This window comes from Cynocephalus volans, chromosome 12 (genome assembly GCF_027409185.1).
Source record: "Cynocephalus volans isolate mCynVol1 chromosome 12, mCynVol1.pri, whole genome shotgun sequence".
Classification (NCBI taxonomy): domain Eukaryota; kingdom Metazoa; phylum Chordata; class Mammalia; order Dermoptera; family Cynocephalidae; genus Cynocephalus; species Cynocephalus volans.
In genome coordinates, this window is record NC_084471.1 from 18215415 (window position 1) to 18236564 (window position 21150).

Sequence of the window (21150 nt, forward strand, 5' to 3'; positions counted from 1 at the left end):
TCTACCAATTTTCTTATATAGAATATAATTATCTCTATTAGAATGAACTTAGAAAATAGTAACTCCTCCCAACTATCAACCTTCATATGTAGCAGGTTTTTAAATGATTAAAACCACTCAATTCTGTAGGCATTGTTTAAACAGGAAAGCATAGGTAGAAAAATATGGTCCCTGAAAATAAGTCTGCAATTCCACTTACATGCAGTGCTATCAGAAAGGAAAACACCAATTTACTTCTTAAAATAAACCTATTGGTCTGAGTAGATTCGTTCATACATTTTTTTTTTTTTTTTTTTTTTTTTGTGACCAGTAAGGGGATCGCAACCCTTGGCGCGGTGTCGCCTGCACCTCGCTCAGCCAGTGAGCGCACTGGCCATCCCTATATGGGATCCGAACCCATGGCCTCTGCGCCCCCAGCGCCTCACTCACCCGAGTGAGCCACGGGGTCGACCCCATACATTTTTTTATGTACTTGGAAAATAAGGTAGAATCAATTCATTTGTCTGTGCCTGAGCAGTAAATCTACAACACCAATCAGAAACAATAAACGAAGATATTCAGAGATCAAATTACCTAAAACTCTTGACTGATCATGATCAAAGATAATGAGCTCCTTCCCATTATTACTTTTAAGTAATTGATGAATAATCCCAAACATATGGAGTCCAGAAAATTGTAAAAAGTAATTAAGGGGTGGGTTATTTAATAGGTAAGAAAAAAGAGGTGATTAGAAAGGGCATTTGTTGGGTCCTCACCATTAAAGAATGATGATTAAAAATTATATCTCATTACACAGAAAGGATCTTTAAAATAACTCTGTGCAAAGTTGGGCATTAAAGAATAAGAGAGGGCCCAATGACAGGAGGCAATGTAACTGAGTGAGTTAGAACATAAGCTGTGATGTCACACAGACCTAGGTTCAAATCCTCCCTTTACCACTAAACTTGCTATATTGTCTATAGCAGCTCTTAGCAGATCGTCAGGCACATACATAGTCAATGCTTAATGACAGAAAGAAGAAAAAGAGAAAAATGGTTTATCATTATTATCATCATTAACAGCAGTAAGAAATAAGTCCTTGGTGTTCTTCCTTAACTAGAATTTGTTAGAAACCCAACTGGACCTGTCTTCGGGATTCTACAACCCAAGGGTAGATTGTGGCAACACTTTTACCTCCTGACTTTTTGTCCACTGCAAGGTACTGACTTAGCTTTCTCCTGCTTTTAATCAGTGAGTTCTCAGGTAACATGAAAAATTAAATTTTAGCATAAGCCATGGCTTCCTATTCACAATAAAGAGGGCAAAACTTTTGCTAGTTTTCAAGATGCATTATCAAACCAAATATGAATGGCATCTGAGTCTATTTGGGATCACCTGCTTTTTTCTATTATGAATGCTATTACCCCATCCATTATGGGGATAATTGAGAATTGACTGTATTCATTTCCTAACACAGGGGGAAAAAATTAAACAAACCAATAAAATGGCAGATAAACACCCAGATAAAACTATAAAGAGGATGATTTAATAACTTAGTTATTAACAGCTAACATTCATCAAGCACATACTATGTGCCAGACACCTGTATGAAGTGCTGCACACGAATCATGTTAAGTTCTCACAACTCCAAGGTAGGTACAATTATTATTCCCTTGTTACAAGGGAGGAAGTGAGGCTCAGAGTGATTCAGAAACTTTTTCAAGTGTACATAACAAGTCAATAGCAGAGCTAGAATTTAAATCCTGGTCTGTCTGACCTGAAAGTCTGTCATAATAACCGCTTTTTATATGAGAATACTCCATAAAGTTCATATGAGGGTACTTCAAAAGTTCACGGAAATATTTGTATTATATTTCAATTCTATTTTTCCATGAACTTTTTGAAGTATTCTCATATGCTTTATATTAATACTTAAGTAGCACTGTATGTTCACTAAAGGCTTAATAAATAAAAGTTTCTAAAAAGTAAAGGTTACCCAGTATAGGGAAATGCTAAGGTAAAACCAACTGCAAAATCAGAAAAGGTTTTTTTCTTTTCATTATAGGTCTTGGGTCTTGGAATATGAAATGAATGAGCCTGGCAGGTTAGCAGCAGAATCAGCAGAAAGGTCAGTGTCTTCAGTCAGGCCAGGGCTCAGGCCTTGGTCTGCCTTTTTCTAGCTCTGCAGCCCATGGCAAGTTCTATTTTCTCTCTAAGCTTCAGCTCAAAATGAGAAGTTTGGATTATATAACCACTTGGGCTTCTTTTGGCTCTTAATAGTCTAGAATTTTATCAAGTAATTTATGTGCACACTGACTGATGGGTGGGAGGACAGGAGGATAGTTGTATCTCTCTTCAATGATGGAAATAAAGAGGACATACCCCTGAAAACATCTGAAAAGGGAACCAGTATGAGGAGCTGACTCATATAATACCCATGGAAACATGTGGCCGTTGACCAAGACTAGGAATTTTCTGACTTGTACAGGATTTCTTTAAGGGAAAATATTAATCAGTCTTTTTATTCTTGTATTTTACAGCAAGCTACTAAGGAAAAACCTGGAACATGTTCTCAATTAAGAAAGTTAACATGTATGGGACAAAGTAAGTTGTACAAGGATTAATAAAAAGAAAAATAAATGAGAATTAGTTCCATGAAAGATTTGAGCTATATCTTGAGGAATATGTATGAGAATCTGGAAAGGGAGAACAATGACAGAAGAGCAGGTATGGAGCAGAGTCAGCAGAGTAACTGCATAGGCAGTAAGAAAGGAGAACATCTTGATTTAAATGGAGGTCACATTTTTGAAGAGTTAATAGGAAACATTACCAGGAAGGTAAAGGGGGATCTATCAAGGGTTGGCAAATGCCCATGGGCTTGTGGCCTGTTTTTATATGGCCCAAAGCTCAGATTGCTTTTTACATTTTTAAAGGTTTAAAAAAAATACAAGGAAGAATATACGAAAAAAAAAAAAAAAAAGACTATATGTGGTTGGTAAAGCCTAAAATATTTTCTGTCTCTTTACACAAAAAGTTTGCCAACCCCTGGGTTAGATCAAGGAAAGCTCTGAAGGTGAAGAGGCCCTCAGGCTTGGGACTAGGGTGATTTTTGAGCAGAGGGGTGCCCCAACAAAAGTAGAGTTGAAGTCTAATTGCAAAAGGTAGGCTAGGCTAAACTGGTGGGCAAAATTAATATATGATCTTCTGACATTATTGTTTGGTCCATACGACTAACCACAGCATAGCCAGGAATGTCCCTAAAGCCACAGAGGACAGGAATTATTTCCTCAACTATTATATCCCTTCCTTCTGGAAGACTAATGTGTGCTGCTGAAATCTTATTCAGAGTGTGACTTGGACAAGATTTCCAACGAGAAGATCTAAATGCAAAACCTATATGGGATTCTAGCATTTGGTAAAGGTATGATATGAGATGAATTTAATGAAAACAAAACCTTCACTCTCTGAAGGACAAAACTGTCACAACTTCTAAAGACTTCATTGCAGAGTGGATCAGTGAAGTCAGTAAACATGTCACTGCAGAAAAATGATAGGGTCAGAACAACTGAACCTGGAAAGCCCTCTATGATAGGGCAATTCTAAACACAGCTTGGTGGGTTTCTGTTTTGTTTTTTCCACAGCACTGTCAAAGAAAAGGTCTTGCACACACCCACTGTAAGTGGAAATACTACCCTCACCCTGGCACTTGTCATGGAAAACACCTCTCCCTTCCTATGAAAGGACATCTAAGCCTTCAGAGATATTAAAAGAAATTCTAGAAAAAGAAGGCGTAAGATAAGCTTTTCTAAAGTACAGTCCTGAATATCACATCCAGATGTCCAAGGTTATTCTCGTTTTCTGAAACACACGCAGAGCCTTAATACAACGGGGAGCAGATACAAACATTTCAAACTTACTCTTTGTTCATGCCTTCAAGCAGTACAGCTGAAATCCTTTTTAACCTGTTTGCAAGCTCAGGCAGGCCTTCTGTAATAGCACCCATCATGTTGTTGGTAATTAGGGACAGGCAGGCAATAATTTTCAATTGATTCAGCTTATCTGTCAGTTCCTGAAGACGTGCTCCATCTGTCATGAGTGTCTAGCATATTTATTTAAAATGCAAAAATAGAAAGGGAAGTTCAATAACATGAAACTGTAAAACAAGCAATGTCATATCCAAACTCCCATTTTTATCTGATTTCAGTAAATTCATTAAACCACATGAAACAGATCAGCTGATTTAAAGTTAGAACTTAAGAACTAAAACACTGCAAAACTTGAGGAAGGAAAAAAGAAATCACTTACCTCTGGTAATACTTTTTTCTGATAATCCCATTGTAGCAGTTTCAAGTAACTGTTATTTAGCACCAGCGTAGGGCTCAGGCTTGGCTTGGAGCTATTTTGGGCCCCAGTAGTTAAAGCAGTCTCAGAAACAGAGAGCAATTCTTCATTTACAGATTCTTTTATCCATTCTGTAGTATGATCAAGAGCACCTACGAGTGAAAAGGCCACATATTTGTCCTATAGTTGATGGATCCCTTCATCTGTGCATCCCAAAAGACAGATGATATGTTAGGTGCTGGGCATGAATGAAAAAATACAGCCACACCCCTCAAGGAGCTTATAGTCCAGACTGGGAGACAGACCTGTAAACTAACAATTTTAACAGAACACAGTGAATGCTAGAAGGCACAGTGAGAGTGGAGAGAGCAGAGCAGAATTTGTGCAGAAAAGAGTCTAAGAGGAAGAGCTCTATCTATGAGTGACACCTGAAGGTAAAAGGTAGACAGTGGAAAAAGGTGGTATTCCAGGCAAGAAGAATAACCCAGAGACTTGGAAAAGAGAACATATGGCACATTCTGGATGCTACAAGCCAATCTGTATTGCTGGTCCATAAAGACCTACAGGGAAGAGCAAATGGCATTGGATGGGTAGACAGAAGCCAGCTCATAAAAGATTTTGAATTTTGTGCAGAGAAGGTATTTAGACTAAAGGCATTTACTATTAAACACGTTTGGGTCCTGGACTCCTCTGATTACAGCTATGTCTTTCCCAAGATGCATGTGCTTGCTTGTATGTACATGCCCACAATTTTCATTCTATCTGATTAAATTAATAGACTCCAGGTTACAAATACCAGCTATAGGGAATAATTTTTTTAAAACACAGAACTGATATAATAAGATGTGTATGGTAGAAAAATCACTCAGAAAGGAAGACTGAATTAGTGAGGGGAGAGTAGGTTGCTGCAGTAGTTCAAATGAGAGAGTGAATGGACAGGGCAGTGGAAGTGAGGGATAAAGGTGGGGTAGTGAGAAATATTCAGGTGGAGCACTGCAGTGGATTGAATGCCCCCAGAGTCATTAAAGCTTAATCACCACTGTAACTGTTGAGGTGGGAAATCGTATGGTAATTGAAAGGTGGGCCTTGAAGAGGTGATTAGATTGTGAAGACCACGCCTAGTGAATGGATTAATAATGGTGGTCATGGGCATGGCTCTGAGGGCTTTAAAAGGAGAGCAAATGAGGAACTGTCTCTCTGCTCTGCCATTTTCACAATGTGACACCCTGTGTTGCTGAAAGCACCACCAAAGAAGGTCTTCACCAGATGTGCTCCCTGGACTTTGGACTTCCCAGCCTCTGAAACTGTAAGCAATAAATTCTGTTTTCTTATAAATTACACAGTTCCAGGTATTTTTGTTGTAAGCAACAGAAACTAACTAATATAAGCACCCACAGGTCTTGGTGACCACTTAAATGTAGGAAGTAGGAAAGAAGGGTTCTAGGATGACTCCCAGATTTCTTCCTTGGACAACTGAATAAATGGTTGTGCTATCTACCAAGATATGGGATAAGGCTAGAAGGGTCCTGAAATAAATCCTTTCCATCCATGACCTTTGTAAGGCCATGGCTAATCTTCTGCTTGTCAAATCCAACAAACATGTCAGTGTCCTTTTTTTTTTTTTTTTTTAACATCTCTGTAATACTTGCCCCTCTGAGTACATCCCTCCTGAAATTTCCTTTTCCTGGTTTCTGTGACTCCACTCTCTCCTGGTTTCCTCTAGCTGTCCTTCTATGTCTCATACCTGGGTTTCTCTTCCTCTGCCTGTTCCTTAAATGTTGCTGTTTCCGAGGACTCTATCCAATCCACCTTGATTTGTTACTCTTCAATCTCATTGGACTGGCTTACTCATTTCCATGGTCTATCCAATCCACCTTGATTTGTTACTCTTCAATCTCATTGGACTGGCTTACTCATTTCCATGGTTTCCATTTCCATCCATACCCCAGAAGGCTCCCAAATCTGTATCTCTAGGCCTCATTTACCTACTAAGCTTTTGACTTCCTCATTTGTAGAATGAGCAAGTGGAAGGAGAGCCACTGAATGTGAAGTTGGAGTGAGATGCCCAGTACAGCACACAGCTGCAAAGTGTTTTCATCATCCAGAAACAAAAGCTATAAAGAACCTCAAGACTATAGACAATAGTAAGATATTTAGAAAGTGATGAGTTTTTAGTGTTTACCATTGCTTTTTAAAAATAATTATCATTTTACATGTTTTTTCACACATATATCTTTGTAGACATATAATTTCATCCAATAAAATGCTCATCTCTTAAGTGTCCAGTGTGGTGAGTTTTGTCCATTCTATATACCTGCACAACTACCACTCAAAATAAGACAATTTCCATTACCCCAGAAAGTACTCTTGTCTCCCTTTCCAGTCACTTTGCACCCCACTCAACTACTTTTCTTCTAACTTCACGGATTAGTTCTGCCTTCTAGAGCTTCATATAAGTGGAATCTAATAGTGCCCTAACAGAATGTTTCTGAGATTTATCCATGTTGTCTTTAGTATAGTTCATTATTTTTTTTAGAGCTTTAAAAAATTTTTTTTATTCTGAAATAATTTAAGACTCAAGAAGTTGTAAAAATAGTGCAAAGTCCTTCTATACCCCTTCACCCACGTGCCCCTAGTGACAACATCTTACATAACTACAGTACATTGTCAAAACCAGGAAACTGACACTGGTACAATACCATAAACTTAGACACAGGCTTTGTTCAGATTTCACCAGTTTTTATACACATTCTTTGTGTATGTATATAGTTCTATGAAATTTTATTACATACGTTGATTCATGAAATCATTAGGATACTGAACTATTCCATCACCACTAAAAAACTCCCTCATGTTACCCTCTCACCCTAATCCTAACTTCTGGCAACTACTAATCACTATAATCATGGCATTTTGAGAATGTTATAGAAATAGAATCATGCAATGTGTAACTGTTATGAACTGAATGTTTGTTGCGTCTCTCCCCAGCCCCCCTCCCCACCCCATTCATATGTTGAAGCCCTAACTCCCACTGTGATGGTCTTTGGAGATGAAGCTTTTGGGAGGTAATTAGGTTTAGATGAGGTCATGAGGGTGGGGCCTTATGATGGCACTGGTGCACTTATAAAAGGAGACATGAGAGAGTTTGCTGTCTCTCTTTCCAAATGTACACTATGAGAAAAAGCCACATGAGAGGTGAGAAGGCAGCTGTCTGAAAGCCCTCTCCAGGAACCAAATCAGCAGGTACCTTGATCTTGGACTTGCTAGCCTCCTGAACTGTGAAAAATGAATTTCTGTTGTTCAAGACACCCAGTCTATGGTATTTTATTATTGCAGCCCAAGCAGATCAATATAAGGACCTTTTGCAACTGGCTTTGTTTACTCAGCATCAATTCAAGTTGTGTCTATCAATATGAGGGTATTTTTTTAGTTTTTTTTAAATTTTAACTTCTCAATATACATCGTAGTTGATTTTCATGTCCCTTTACCCATTCTTCCTTCCTCCTTCAGTATGAAGGTACTTTATAAAGTTGGTGGAAAAACTGAATTAAAAGATAATATGAATCTTTCCATGAACTTTTTCAAGATCCCTCATAGTTTGTTCCCTTGTATAGTTCAGTAGTATTCCATTGCTTGGATGTACCATAGTTTGTTTATCCATTCACATGATGAAAGACATTTGGGTTGTGTCTAGTTTGGGGCCATACAAATAAGGCTGCTATGAACATTCATGTACAGGCTTCTATGAGAATGTAAGTTTACATTTCTCAAGAACAATGACTCAGTATTGCGATTGCTAGGTTGTACGGTAAGTGTATGTGTAACTGACTACCAAACTATTTCCCAGATTTTACCTTTGTTTTTAATATAATTCAACTGCAAATTTATATAATTTAATTTTTAATAATGACTATGTTTACTAGCTTACAAAATTCCTGAAAATATAGAAAATGGCTTCCAAGTTGGAAACACATCCAGCAGCCTGATGGCAGTGCCCATTTCTAAAATTATTTGTCAAATAGAACCCAACATAAACAAAGAGGTACTTTATATTTATTCCTTGAAACAGATTTAACAAGAACATAAACATAACTTGCAGTGCAGACTGATTGGCAACAGTCTGTTCTGCAACAGAGCTTAGAAAGCAATACAAGAAATGACTGTGACAAATTTCATTGCAGATGACAGATCTCAATTAAGTGCAACCTAATATCAAAGCAATCAATAAATGATTAAGATCTTGTGGTAGTTCTCCCCTGCACGTTAAGTGCAGTGGCCGGGAGCATGGCCTCTGAGCCAGGCAGTCTCAGCTTAAGTCTAGCCTTTACCACTCATTAGCTGTAGGTGTTGGGCAAGTTACTTAATGTCTCCTCAGTTTCCTCATCTGTAAATTGGGTATAATAGTACCTTCCTCAGTTGCAGTAAGGATTCAACAAATTAATACATACAAAACACTTAGAACTGTTTCTGGCACATAGGAAACATCCAATAAGTGTTAGCAATTGTTATATTAGCTCATTTAACTCTCCAAACAGTGTTTAAAGGGGGACTTATTGTTTCCATTGGTAATCATTTTGATATCTGAAATGACCAGGTTCCCAGTTTGGTCTTCTGCCTGTTACACAACAGCTACCTTACTGTTGAACTTGCCTCAGACAGAATTGATCCCTCATGGAATAAAAAGAGAAGACAGGCTGAGCAATGGGTTGTTAAGATGGGCTTTTTTTTGGAAGCTGGCCTTTTTTTTTTTTTTTAAGACCACTTAGTGTGCTAGTTTGAGGGAGTGGAATCTCAGCAGATCTCCTTAACGCAAAGCCAATGCTTTAAAGGAGATGTTATCTAGCAAACATGCAGAAACTGAAAACCCAGTTTGGCCAGCATGATCCCTAGTATTTGGTAAAGGCTATTCCAGAAGGGAAGATGGGAGAGGGAAGTGGTGAGGAAGGGAGGAAATCACTGAACTTGAGTCTCATATTTAATTTTACCGTAAAGGATGTGTGACAATGTCCACTTAGGTTGTCCTTTCACTTTAAACAAATTTACTTATCAAGTTCAATTCTTCTGCATTAAAAATACCTATCAGTGGGAATGAGGTTTTATACATGAATTCATGTCATTTGTAACCATATGGCACTTAAATATTACTATAATGTGGATTAATATTATTATTAGGGGCCTAATAATTATTAGCAGAATTCCCTCAATATTAGCAGTTTCTATTACCAAACAACTACAACCCACACAGAATTGCTCCAAAACGTCCCTCTGCAAGTGCTTGTCTCTGCAAGTAGAGACAGCCCCCTTCAGACGATGGAAAGAAGCAAAAAGAGGAAGGCACCCACCATCAACCATGACCGACTGAAATAAAACTGCTTCCAAACACCCCCAAGTGCTCAACTGCCAGCAGACTTCCTTGTTTACTGAATCCCAAATTGTCCTGGACCATCAAGATATTTCTTTGGGCCATCACAAAATAGATTAATTCCAATTCTTTACTTAGAAAAGGGTGTCTCAACCTTGGCACTTTTGACATTTTGCGTTGTATAATTTTTCATGGGGAGCTGTTCTGTTCACTTCAGGTTGTTTAGCAGCATCCCTGGTCTCTACCCACTAGATGCCAGTAGCATTCCATTTCCCCTACCCCCAGCCACCAGAGTGGGACAACCAAAAGTGTCTTCAGACATGGCTAAATGTCCCCTAGGGAGGGGGCAAAATAAGAGAATAAAATGTTTCTTACATCATGAATGTAAAGCTACACAACTACACCAGTTGTCGAGTAAGGCAAATCATAACTAAAGCCAAAATATTTCATTATTTTAGTTATACTAAGTTTCCATCTGTATTGTCAGGGCTAGGACTCAGACCCTTCAAACCCATTGTACAGACTGGGTCACAAACGCCTCACATGCCAGGCTGGGTAACGAGACCCCTCACACGCAGGTCCACCCTAGGTAATTAGGAAAGATCCCGGGAGCCGTTGGCAGATGACACGAGCTCAGTCCTCAGCAACGGCAGCAGCAGCTTACAGGTCCAGCAGCTTACAGGTCTGGTGGTAGCAGCGGCTTCTCAGAGGGTCCTGGGCGCCCTGGCAGCAACAGCCTCCAGCAGCAGTAGTGGCCTCCCCATGGGCGCCCTGTCCCCCCTCTGGGGGCATCCTGGTGGACAGGGGCATCATGGATCAGAACCACTCGTCCTTTATGCTTAAGTCATAACCCAGGTGTCTGACGCTCTGTGGTGGCTGATGCTAGTCTCTGGAATCCTGCTGACATCGCCAATTATAGCTCTCTTATCCTGTTCGTGACACCAATTGTCTAGCTACACGACCACGCTAGTTGTTGGGCTCTTTTACCTGCTGGTAATCCTGCCGACTGGGCCAATTGTTGCACTAGGGCTTGGTCTGGAGCTCACAGAACCCTCAAGCCTGTTCACAGACTGGGTCAAAAACCCAGGCTGGGTCACCAGATCCCTTACATGCAGGTCTATGAGCTAGGTAACCATCCAAAATGTCCTTGGAGCCATAGGTTGGAAAGCATGGCCACATAGGACAGATGCCCAAGGCAAACGCCCACCTGCCTGCTTCACAAAAAGTCCTCTCTCTACACACACACACTCTCTCTCCCCTCTCTCTCCTCTCTCTCTCTCTCTGAAGAACACAAGAATAGCAACAAAACTAAAATGATACATTGGCGTGCATGTGCAGTAATGCTCCACACGCGCACACACATTTGCTTACAAAGAATGCTGAACCACACCCAACTGGACCTGAGGTGAGAGCCCTGACCAAACTATTCTATTTTCCCAACCATCCACCCCTTCAGGGTCCTCGCTGTACAATCTTCGCATTCAGAATCTTTGGCAATGTTCCCTTAGCAAGGATAAATTACTCTTACATTACATATTACACATTCCATCCCAGTCCCAAAAGCCTTTAGTTTGTGCAGCACCAACTCAAAAGTCCAAAGTCTCTGAGACCAAAAGCAAAAGTCCTTCCAGGCGTGAACCTGTAAAGAGTCAAAAACAAGTTTATCCACTTCCAAGATACAGTTGGGACAGCCACTGGGTACACATTCCCATTCCAGAAAGGAGAAATAGGAAGGAAAAACAGTCCCCAAACAAATCCAAAACCCAAACAGGGCAAACATTAAGCACACTGGGGCACCTGGACCCCTAAAGCGTTGGGCAACTGCTCTCATACAGCTCCGCCAGGTGCAGACCATTAAGCTGCCTGGTGCCTGAGGCTTTTCCAGGCCAGCACTGCACATTGCCAGCAGCCCCATGGTTCTGGGCTCCTGGTGGCAGTCCTGCCATCCTGGCTCCACTAGACGTTTCCTCAGTGGGTGTTCTCTGTGGGGGCTCTGACCCCACTTTTCTGCTCCACATTGCTCTGCAGATGACCTCTGCAGCGGCTCCACCCCTGCAGCAAATCTCCGTCTGAGTCCCCAAGCTTTCCCATACATCTTCCAAAATCTAGGTGGAGGCTGCCATGCCTCCACTGCTCTTACATACTGCTGGCCTGCAAACTTAACACAATGTGAACGCCACCAAAGTTTTCAGCTTTTTTTCTTTGGAGGTCCTGAGGCAGGATTGCTCCAGCCAGAGAGGCTGGGATGCAGGGAGCAGTTTGCAGAAGGCAATGACACCTCAGGTCTGTCCTCTGGGACAACTCAGTTCTCCTAGGACAGGAGGGGCGCTCTCCCAAACTTCTCAAATGCCCTCAGGGCCTGTGATGGGTGGAGCACTCATCCAGACTTCTCAAAAGCCTTTAAGACATTTTTCCCCATTGTCTTGGCTCTTAGCATCTGGCTGCCTCACCGCCCAGATAATGTCTTTAGCAAACAGTTTATCTGCTTCACCCTTGCATTTTTTTCCTCCTGTTCTCCGCTTTTTTATCACATGGCCAGGCTGCAAATTTTCCAAATCTTTATGCTTTGCTTTTACATTCTGGCTTTTGAATTACTTCAATCAGCTCGGCTTACACCCGCTATTCACTCAGTTCCGGGCAGTTCAGCAACATTAACCCACAGTTCAAACAGCTGCATTTTCCCAGTCCATCAAGGAGTGGCTGCCCTGTCTCTGTGCACACCCACAGCTCTTTCTGCAGCCGCTGCCTCAGAGACAGGCACGTAGTAACAGAGACTAACTTTTCCACCTTTTCACCAGGTGAAAACATACTTGAAATTCTGCAGTGGCACTCGTCCTCAGGTCATCTATCTGCCCATAGCACTCTTTTCTCGAGTTTTATGGCACCCTTCAAGCCATTTGCCTTCGGACAAATGCAACATGCGTTTATGACAGCATCTCTAAAGCACATTACACCATCCACCCCTGGATCTCACAGTTCCAGACGGCAGGGGCTCTCCCTGTTTCTGCTGCTTTACTGTCTCAATTTCTCATGCACAACAGGTCATGCCCGGAGACGCATGGTTTCCCCAACTCATCACTGGGTTGGTTGTCTTCCCTGGTGTGAGAGGCAGGAGTGGCCAGTTGCTGCACGTCGTCCTCCAGGACATTTATCTGTGCTTCCAAGGACTCTGCTTTCTGCCACAAATCTTGATCAGTTTCCAGCATAGTGAGCAATAGTCAGGCTCTGGTCAGCAGAAAAGTGGCCACCAGGAACCACGTGCTCAAGAATAGCCACATTTCCTCCTTCTTCCAAGGGCTTTCGGCTCCTGTACCTGCTCAGAATCCTGTCACAGACTACGCCAATTTGTGTGGCTACTGTGGTGGCTGATGCTAACGTCTGGAATCTTGTCAACATCGCCAACTGTAGTGCTCTCATCCTGTTTGTGACGCCAACTGTCTAGCTACACGACCACGCTAGTTGTCGGGCTCTTTTACCTGCTGGTAATCCTGCTGACTGGACCGATTGTTGGGTCTGGAGCTCACAGATCCCTCAAGCCTGTTCACAGACTGGGTCAAAAACCCTTCACATGCCAGGCTCGGTCACCAGACCCCTTACACGCAGGTCTATGAGCTAGGTAACCAGCCAAAAGGTCCTTGGAGCTATAGGTTGAAAAGCATGGCCGCGCAGGGTGGACGCCCAAGGCAAATGCCCACCCGCTTCACTAAAACTCCTCTCTTTGCTCTCTCGCTCGCTCTGAAGAACACAAGAATAGCAACAAGATACATTGGCACGCATGTGCACTAACTCCACACACACACACACACACACACACACAATTTGCTTACAAAGGATGCTGAACCACACCCAACTGGACCCGAGGAGAGGGCCCTGACCAAACTATTCTATTTTCCCAACACCAGGACACCTGGGTGCACATGCACAGTTACGTTAGACAATAACCAAGGAACATCCGAGCACATGTGCATATTGATATCAAATGCTCAGCAAGATTCTGAACATCTGAGGGGCCCTGACCATTTTCCTATATTTTCCCAACAATGAACCAAATGAAACTTGACATACTAAAGGCTATTCCAGAAGGCTTAAAGTTTGGAGGCATATTTCTCCACTGGGGCTGCCTGCCTTAGTGCAAAATTCACTTTATTTCACTTTAGACCCAGTTCTAAGATTTCCCACTGGAAACAGATTGCTTTTTATACCACAGTTCTTATAAAATTATGTATTTGGAAGAATTTATAAGGGGGCAATTGCTAAGAAATGCAGACTGAACACAGGTGCAAAAAAAAAACAAAAAAAAAACCGCCAGCGAAAGAAAGAAAGAACAGGCTGAAGTTCTTGCTCAGACTCCACCCTTGAACAGGGATAATCTGTGAGCAGCACTGTTTGCTACACTAAAGCAACACCACCCCCAGAATTTCACAACTCTCTTTCTCCTCGGTTGGCAAATGTTCTTGGTTTGCTGGCTCTGTTTATAAAGATGTAAAAGACTTGCAGTCTTTTATTTAAAAGCCATCCAACAGAGAGAGCCCGCTGCAGAAATCGTTGTGGATATAATTACAATGTGGTGGTAATAAGCATTTATACTGCAAGTTTAATCATTTACAGCTGACACATTTAAAAGCCAATTTAGTTATCTTAAACAAAAGCAACAGTGTTGCATAGTGGTTCTTAATCCTGGCTGACTTCAGAATCACCTGGGGAGCTTTAAAAAGAAAATAAGTGATCCTGGGCACAGCTCCTGGAGATTCTGATTTAATCAATCTGAGGTGGGGTTCGGGCATCTATGTTTTAATGCCCCAGGTGATTCTAAACTGTAGTCAGAACTGAGAAGCCTGGTAAAGCAGAAAGAGCATTCAGAATTGAGAAGCCTGGTAAAGCAGAAAGAGCATTCGTTTAAAGCGAACCATTGGCTTTTCTCTCAGGGATCTGCTGAGATTTCACTCCCACAAGATAGCACGTTGACTGCTCTATGTGGCTCCAAAAGCAAGGTTAACCCGATGAGGCACCTGTAACCTTGGTTTTTCATGGGGACAGTAATAAGAGCTTCTCCATTTGCTCACTTATTCAACAATAACTACTGGGCACCTACACTGTGCCAGGAATTGTACCAAGCACTGGAGATTCAGAGATGAATAAACACAATCCCTGCACTCAAGAAGTTCTTAGTCTGGTAGGAGAAACACAAGAACAAGCAATGGCATTACAGGCAAATTTACTTAAGTGCCCCAATTTTAGTACCTTATCCATGACATATATGTGCTCTTTTTTGCCTAGCAACACCTCTCCTTCCCTTCTTTTTGTACTGATTTTGAGAAACTGTTTTCCCTCATTCCATGTTTTCTTTTGTGAACATCAATGAAAAGGCTCCACCTCCCTGACCAGGGGTTGGCCTGAGTCATAGACCCATGAGAAGCTTTCCTGGGACTCTGGATGATGCCTAAAGGGTTCTAGGATGGCCCATGTTTGAAGAACATGTTAACCATCCTGATGATGGAGCCTTGCTTCCCCTTGGTTTTTGATGCTCTCCTGGTTTCTGGCATTTTAGTTTTTCCTTCAATTCTGTGAACTGCCCCATTCATCCATTCACTTCCTTTTTTGCCAGGTCAGCTAGAGTTGGTTTCTATTGCTTGCAATATAAAAAACCCAGCTAATATAACACAAAACTGAAAAATCCAAAGAAAGGAGTAAAAGTAACAGCTTGATTTAATCTGAACTTGGCTTTGGGAGACCTGCCTTCTGGTCCTACCTCTACTACTTACTAGCTGTATGACTCTGACTTTGAATAGGTCATTGTTGAGCATAAATTTGCTCTTCTTTAAAATGTTCCATAAATATTTCCTGAATGCCATATGTGCTAGGCAAAGACAATCATAATGTGGTTTCATACGTTTCTGAAAAAGATATCTGTGTCCCATAGGATTTTTGAAAGCATCACATGAAATAAAGTTCATGAAAATATCTTATCAAATATCACTCTAAATAAATAAAACCTTTGCTTTCTGGGTACTTAAAAATTACTTATGTCTCCCCCACTGCCCTGCACCAATTAATTCAGTTGTTGGATCTAATGTGCTTACCTTGTTGATGCTTAGTAAATACACACAGTCATTGACGAAGCCTTTCTTGGATATATTTTAAATAATGCAATTATATAAAATCTCTCCTTAGGCAAAATAAAATATTTTCCTGGAGTCACACAGAAATCTAGAGTACTTCTCTGTGTTTATTTTCCAATAATTCTTTCATAAAAATCATGTACACACAGAAATCCAGCAATACTTCTGTCCTGCTGTGTGATACTGAGAGCCTCTTATTTTGATATTAGGGTACAGGGGCTGACTTTTGGCAGAGTGACTTGTGGGTATAATTAACACCTGACATACACTCTGCTTCCTGGACTCTTGATTTCTCTAGCTGGGCAAAATGACCTATATGCACAGATGGATCTACTCTTCTTAAGTTTCTGGAAATGTCCAAGTCAATGTGAAAAGTACAAATGAACTGCAGCCTGGTTTTTAAGGGGAGATTCAGATAACTTGAGATGAACAAAATTATAATTCAACCCTGTATTAAGGAGTTTGCTAAAGATTCCAAGCTATTCCAGATATGGGCACATTTGCGTACGTGTGTACATACATAGGCACACAAATGAAACCAACCACTAAGTCTCAGGAAAATGCTGCTAGTATAGTTGCTACAGTTCAGGTTTTGGATGCACATTCTCTTAGTCCTTTTCCCTTTGGAGCTAAAACAACACAGCCTTTGAAGTCACAGAATTTTTGTTGTATGAGATCACTCTGCAAAATCCCCCAGATAGTCAATATCTTGTTTGAAGAGAGGCAATTTTGCATAGTGTCTAAATGCACATGCTTTTTTTAAAATTTAATTTTATCAATATACAATGTGGTTGATTATTGTGGCCCATCACCGAAACCTCCCTCCCTACAGCCTCATATCTGTTCACTTGTCATAACAACTTCAAGGAATTGTGATTGTTGTGTCTTCTTCCCCTCCCCCACTCCCCGTTTATTTGTGTATTTATTTTTAGCTCCCAAAAATAAGTGAGAACATGTGATATTTCTCTTTCTATGCCTGACTCGTTTCACTTAATATAATTCTCTCTAGGTCCATCCATGTTGTTGCAAAAAGTACTTCATTCTTTTTTATAGCAGAGTAGTATTCCATTGTGTAGATATACCATATTTACTGTAGCCACTCATCTGATGATGGACATTTGGGCTGGTTCCAACTCTTAGCTATTGTAAATAGTGCTGCAATGAACACTGGAGAACAGGTACCTTTGACTTGATTTCCATTCCTCTTGGTATACTCTCAGCAGTGGGATAGCTGGGTCGTATGGTAGATCTATCTGCAATTCTTTGTGGAACCTCCATACCATTTTCCATAGAGGCTGCACCATTTTGCAGTCCCACCAACAGTGTATGAGAGTTCCTTTTTCTCCACAACCTCACCGGCATTTATCAATCACAGTCTTTTGGATATTAGCCATCCTAACTGGGGTTAGATGGTATCTCAGTGTGGTTTTGATTTGATTTCCTGAATGCTGAGAGATGTTGAGCATTTTTTCATGTGTCTATTGGCCATTCGTATACCTTCCTTTGAGAAATGACTATTTAGCTCTTTTGCCCATTTTTAAATTGGGTTACATGTTTTTTTGTTGTAAAGTTGTTTCAGTTCCTTATATATTCTGGATATTAGTCCTTTGTCAGATGTATATTTTGCAAATATTTTCTCCCACTCTGTTGATTGTCTTTTAACTCTGTTAATTGTTTCTTTTGCTGTACAGAAGCTTTTTAGTTTGATATAATCCCATTTATTTATTTTTCCTTCAGTTGCCCATGCTTTTGGGGTCGTATTCATGAAGTCTGTGCCCAGTCCCACTTCCTGGAGTGTTTCTCCTATGTATTCTCTAAGAAGTTTTATTGTTTCAGGGTGTATATTTAATTCTTTAATCCATTTTGAGTTGATTTTGGTATATGGTGAGAGGTATGGGTCTAGTTTCATTCTCCTGCATATGGATATCCAGTTATGCCAGCACCATTTGCTGAAGAGGAAGTCTCTTCCCCAGTGTACAGGTGTGGTGCCTTTGTCAAAGATCAGGTGCCTGTAGGTGTGTGGATTGATTTCTGGATTCTCTATTCTATTCCATTGATCAGTGTGTCTGTTTTTATGCCAGTACCACGCTGTTTTAGTTATTATAGCTTTGTAGTATAGTTTAAAGTCAGGTAGTGTTATGCCTCCAGCTTCTTTTTTTTTGCTCAGAATTGCTTTGGCTATGCGTGGTCTTTTGTTATTTCATATAATTGTCTGGATAGTTTTTTCCATTTCTAAGAAAAATGTAATTAGAATTTTGATGGGGATTGCATTGAATTTGTATATTACTTTGGGAAGTATGGACATTTTCACAATGTTGATTCTTCCAGTCCAAGAGCATGGGATATCTTTCCGTCTTCTTGTGTCCTCTTTAATTTATCTCAGCAGTGGTTTGTAGTTCTCATTATAGAGATTTTTCACATCCTTGGTTAACTCTGTTCCTAAGTATTTTATTTTCTTGGTGGGTATGTAACTGGGCTAGCTTTCTTGATTTCTCTTTCTGCATGTTCACTATTGGAGTATAGAAATGCTACTAATTTTTGTGTGTTGATTTTGTATCCTGCAACTTTGCTGAAATCCTTTATCAACTCCAAGAGTTTTTTGTAGAAGCTATAGGCTGTTCAATATATAGGATCATGTCATCTGCAAACAGGGACAGTCTGACTTCATCTCTTCCAATCTGGATGCCCTTTATTTCCTTCTCTTCTGATTGCTCTGGCTAGTACTTCCTACACTATGTTGAATAGGAGTGTTGAGAGTGGGCATCCTTGTCTAGTTCCTGTTCTTAAGGGAAAAGCTTTTTCCCCATTCAGGATGATATTGGCAGTGGGTTTATCATATATGGCTTTAATTATGTTGAGATACTTTCCATCTATACCTAACTTGTAGAGAGTCTTTATCATGAACATGTTGAATTTTATCAAAGGCTTTTTCAGCATCTATAGAGATGATCATATGGTCCTTGTGTTTGATTTTATTGATATGATGTATCACATTTATTGATTTGCAAATGTTGAACTAACCTTGCATCCCTGGGATTAATCCTACTTGATCATGGTGTATAAGTTTGCATATGTGTTGCTGTATTCTGTTTGCTAGTATTTTATTAAGGATTTTTGTGTCTACATTCATCAAGGATATTGGTCTGTAGTTTTCTTTTTTAGTTGTATCCTTACCTGGTTTTGGTATCAGGGTGATATTTGCTTCATAGAATGAGTTTGGGAGAATTGAGTCTGTTTCAATCTTTTGGATTGGTTTGTAGAGAATCGGTGTCAATTCCTCTTTGAATGTTTGGTAGAATTCTTCTGTGAACCCATCTGGTCCTGGGCTTTTCCTTGTTGGGAGCCTTCTAATAACAGCTTCAATCTCTTTTATTGCTATTGGTCTGTTCAGATTTTCTACATCTTCTTGGCTCAGTTTTGGTAGTTTGTGTGTGTCCAGGAATTTATCCATTTTCTCCAGATTTTCAAATTTGTTGGCATATATTTGTTTATAGTAGTTTCTAATGATTCCTTGTTTTTCAGAGGTATCAGTTGTAATATCACCTTTTTCATGTCTAATTTTTGTTATTTGGGTCTTCTCTCCTCTTTTTTTAGTAGCTGTGCTAATGGTTTGTCAATTTTATTTATCTTTTCAAAAAACCAACTTTTTGATTCATTGATCTTTTGTATCATTTTTTGGGTTTCAATTTCATTAAGTTCTGCCCTGATCTTAATGATTTCTTTCCATCTGCTAACTTTGGGTTTGGATTGTTCTTGTTTTTCTAGTTCTTTAAGGTGAAGTATTAGGTTGTTCACTTGACATCCTTCCATTCTTCTGAAGTAAGCATTTAATGTGATAAATTTCCCCCTTAGTACTGCTTTTGCAGTATCCCACAGGTTTTGGTATGATGTATCATTGTTTTCATTAGTTTCAATAAATTTTTTTATTTCCTGTTTGATTTTTTCTTGGACCCATATGTCATTAAGTAGAATGCTGTTTAATTTCCATGTGTTTGTAGAGTTTCCAAAATTTCATTTGTTATTGATTTCTAATTTTATTCCATTGTGGTCTGAAAAAATACATGGGATAATTCCAATTTTTTTGAATTTGTTGAGACTTGATTTGTGACCTAACATGTGATCTATCCTGGAGAATGATCCATGTGCTGATGAGAAGAATGCATATTCTGAGATTGCTGGATTCAATGTTCTGTAGATATCTGCCAAGTCTAATTGGTCTATAGTGTTGTTTAGATCTTGTGTTTCTCTGCTGATTCTTTGCCTAGATGATCTGTCCAATACTGATAGTGGGGTGTTCAGGTCCCCTGCTGTTATGGTATTAGTGTCTATCTCATTCTTTAGGTCTAATAGAATTTGCTTTATAAATCTGGCTGCTCCGACATTGGGTGCATATATATTTATGATTGTTATGTCTTCTTGGTGGATGAATCCTTTTATTATTATGTAGTGGCCCTCTTTATCTCTTTTTATGGTTTTTATTTTAAAGTCTATTTTCTCAGATATAAGAATAGCTACTCCAGCTCGTTTTTCATTTCTCTTTGCATGGTGTATCTTATCTTTTCCATCCTTTCACTCGTTGTCTATGTGTGTCTTTATAGATGAGGTGAGTCTCTTGAAGGCAGCATATAGTTGGGTCCTCCTTTTTAATCCAGTCAGTCAGTCAGTCAGTCTGTGTCTTTTGAGTGGGGAATTTAATCCTTTTACATTAAGAGTTGTTATTGAAAATTGTTGATGTACTCCTAGCATTTTATTGATTTTTGTTGGGATGTCTTAAGTGTCTTTTGTTCCTTTCTTTCTGATTTACTGTTCATTTTCCGTATTTGTTGGTTTCTTGGATTGTACTTTTTTTCTCTTCATTGTTAGCATTTTTATCTTACTAGTGGGTTTTGATTTTACTTGAGTTTTTATGGCAGTGGTAGTTATTTTTCAGGTACCAAACCCAGTACTCCCTTGAGAATTTCTTGTTAGGGTGGTCGTGTGGTAGTAAACTCCCACAGTTTTTGTTTGTCTGAGAAATATACTATTTGCCCTTCATTTTGGAAGGATAGCCTTATGAGGTGAAGTATTCTTGGCTGGCAATCTCTGTCTTTTAGTATTTTGAATATATCATCCCATTCCTTTCTGGCTTTTAGGGTTTGTGATGAAAAGACTGATGTTAGTCTGATTGGGGCACTCTTATAGGGGACATGATGCTTCTCTCTTGCTGCTTTTAAGATTCTTTCTTTGTCTTTGAGTTTTGCCAATTTGACTGTAACATGTTTTGGAGAAGACCTTTTTGGGTTGAATACATTTTGGGTATCTTTGAGCTTCCTAAATCTGAAGAACTGTGTCTTTTCCTATACCTGGGAA

General features: G+C 39.9%; 1 protein-coding gene across 2 annotated transcripts in view; it reads right to left on the reverse strand.

The window, feature by feature from the left end:
- Positions 1–21150, reverse strand: part of TCP11L2 (t-complex 11 like 2) — a 49690-nt gene that overhangs the window by 7597 nt on the left and 20943 nt on the right. For both annotated transcript variants that reach the window (XM_063075232.1, XM_063075231.1), the window contains 2 exons: positions 4285–4472; positions 3897–4078 (listed from right to left, as the gene is read on the reverse strand). In XM_063075232.1, coding sequence (XP_062931302.1) covers positions 3897–4078; positions 4285–4472 — 370 coding nt within the window. The remainder of the gene's footprint in view (positions 1–3896; positions 4079–4284; positions 4473–21150) is intronic.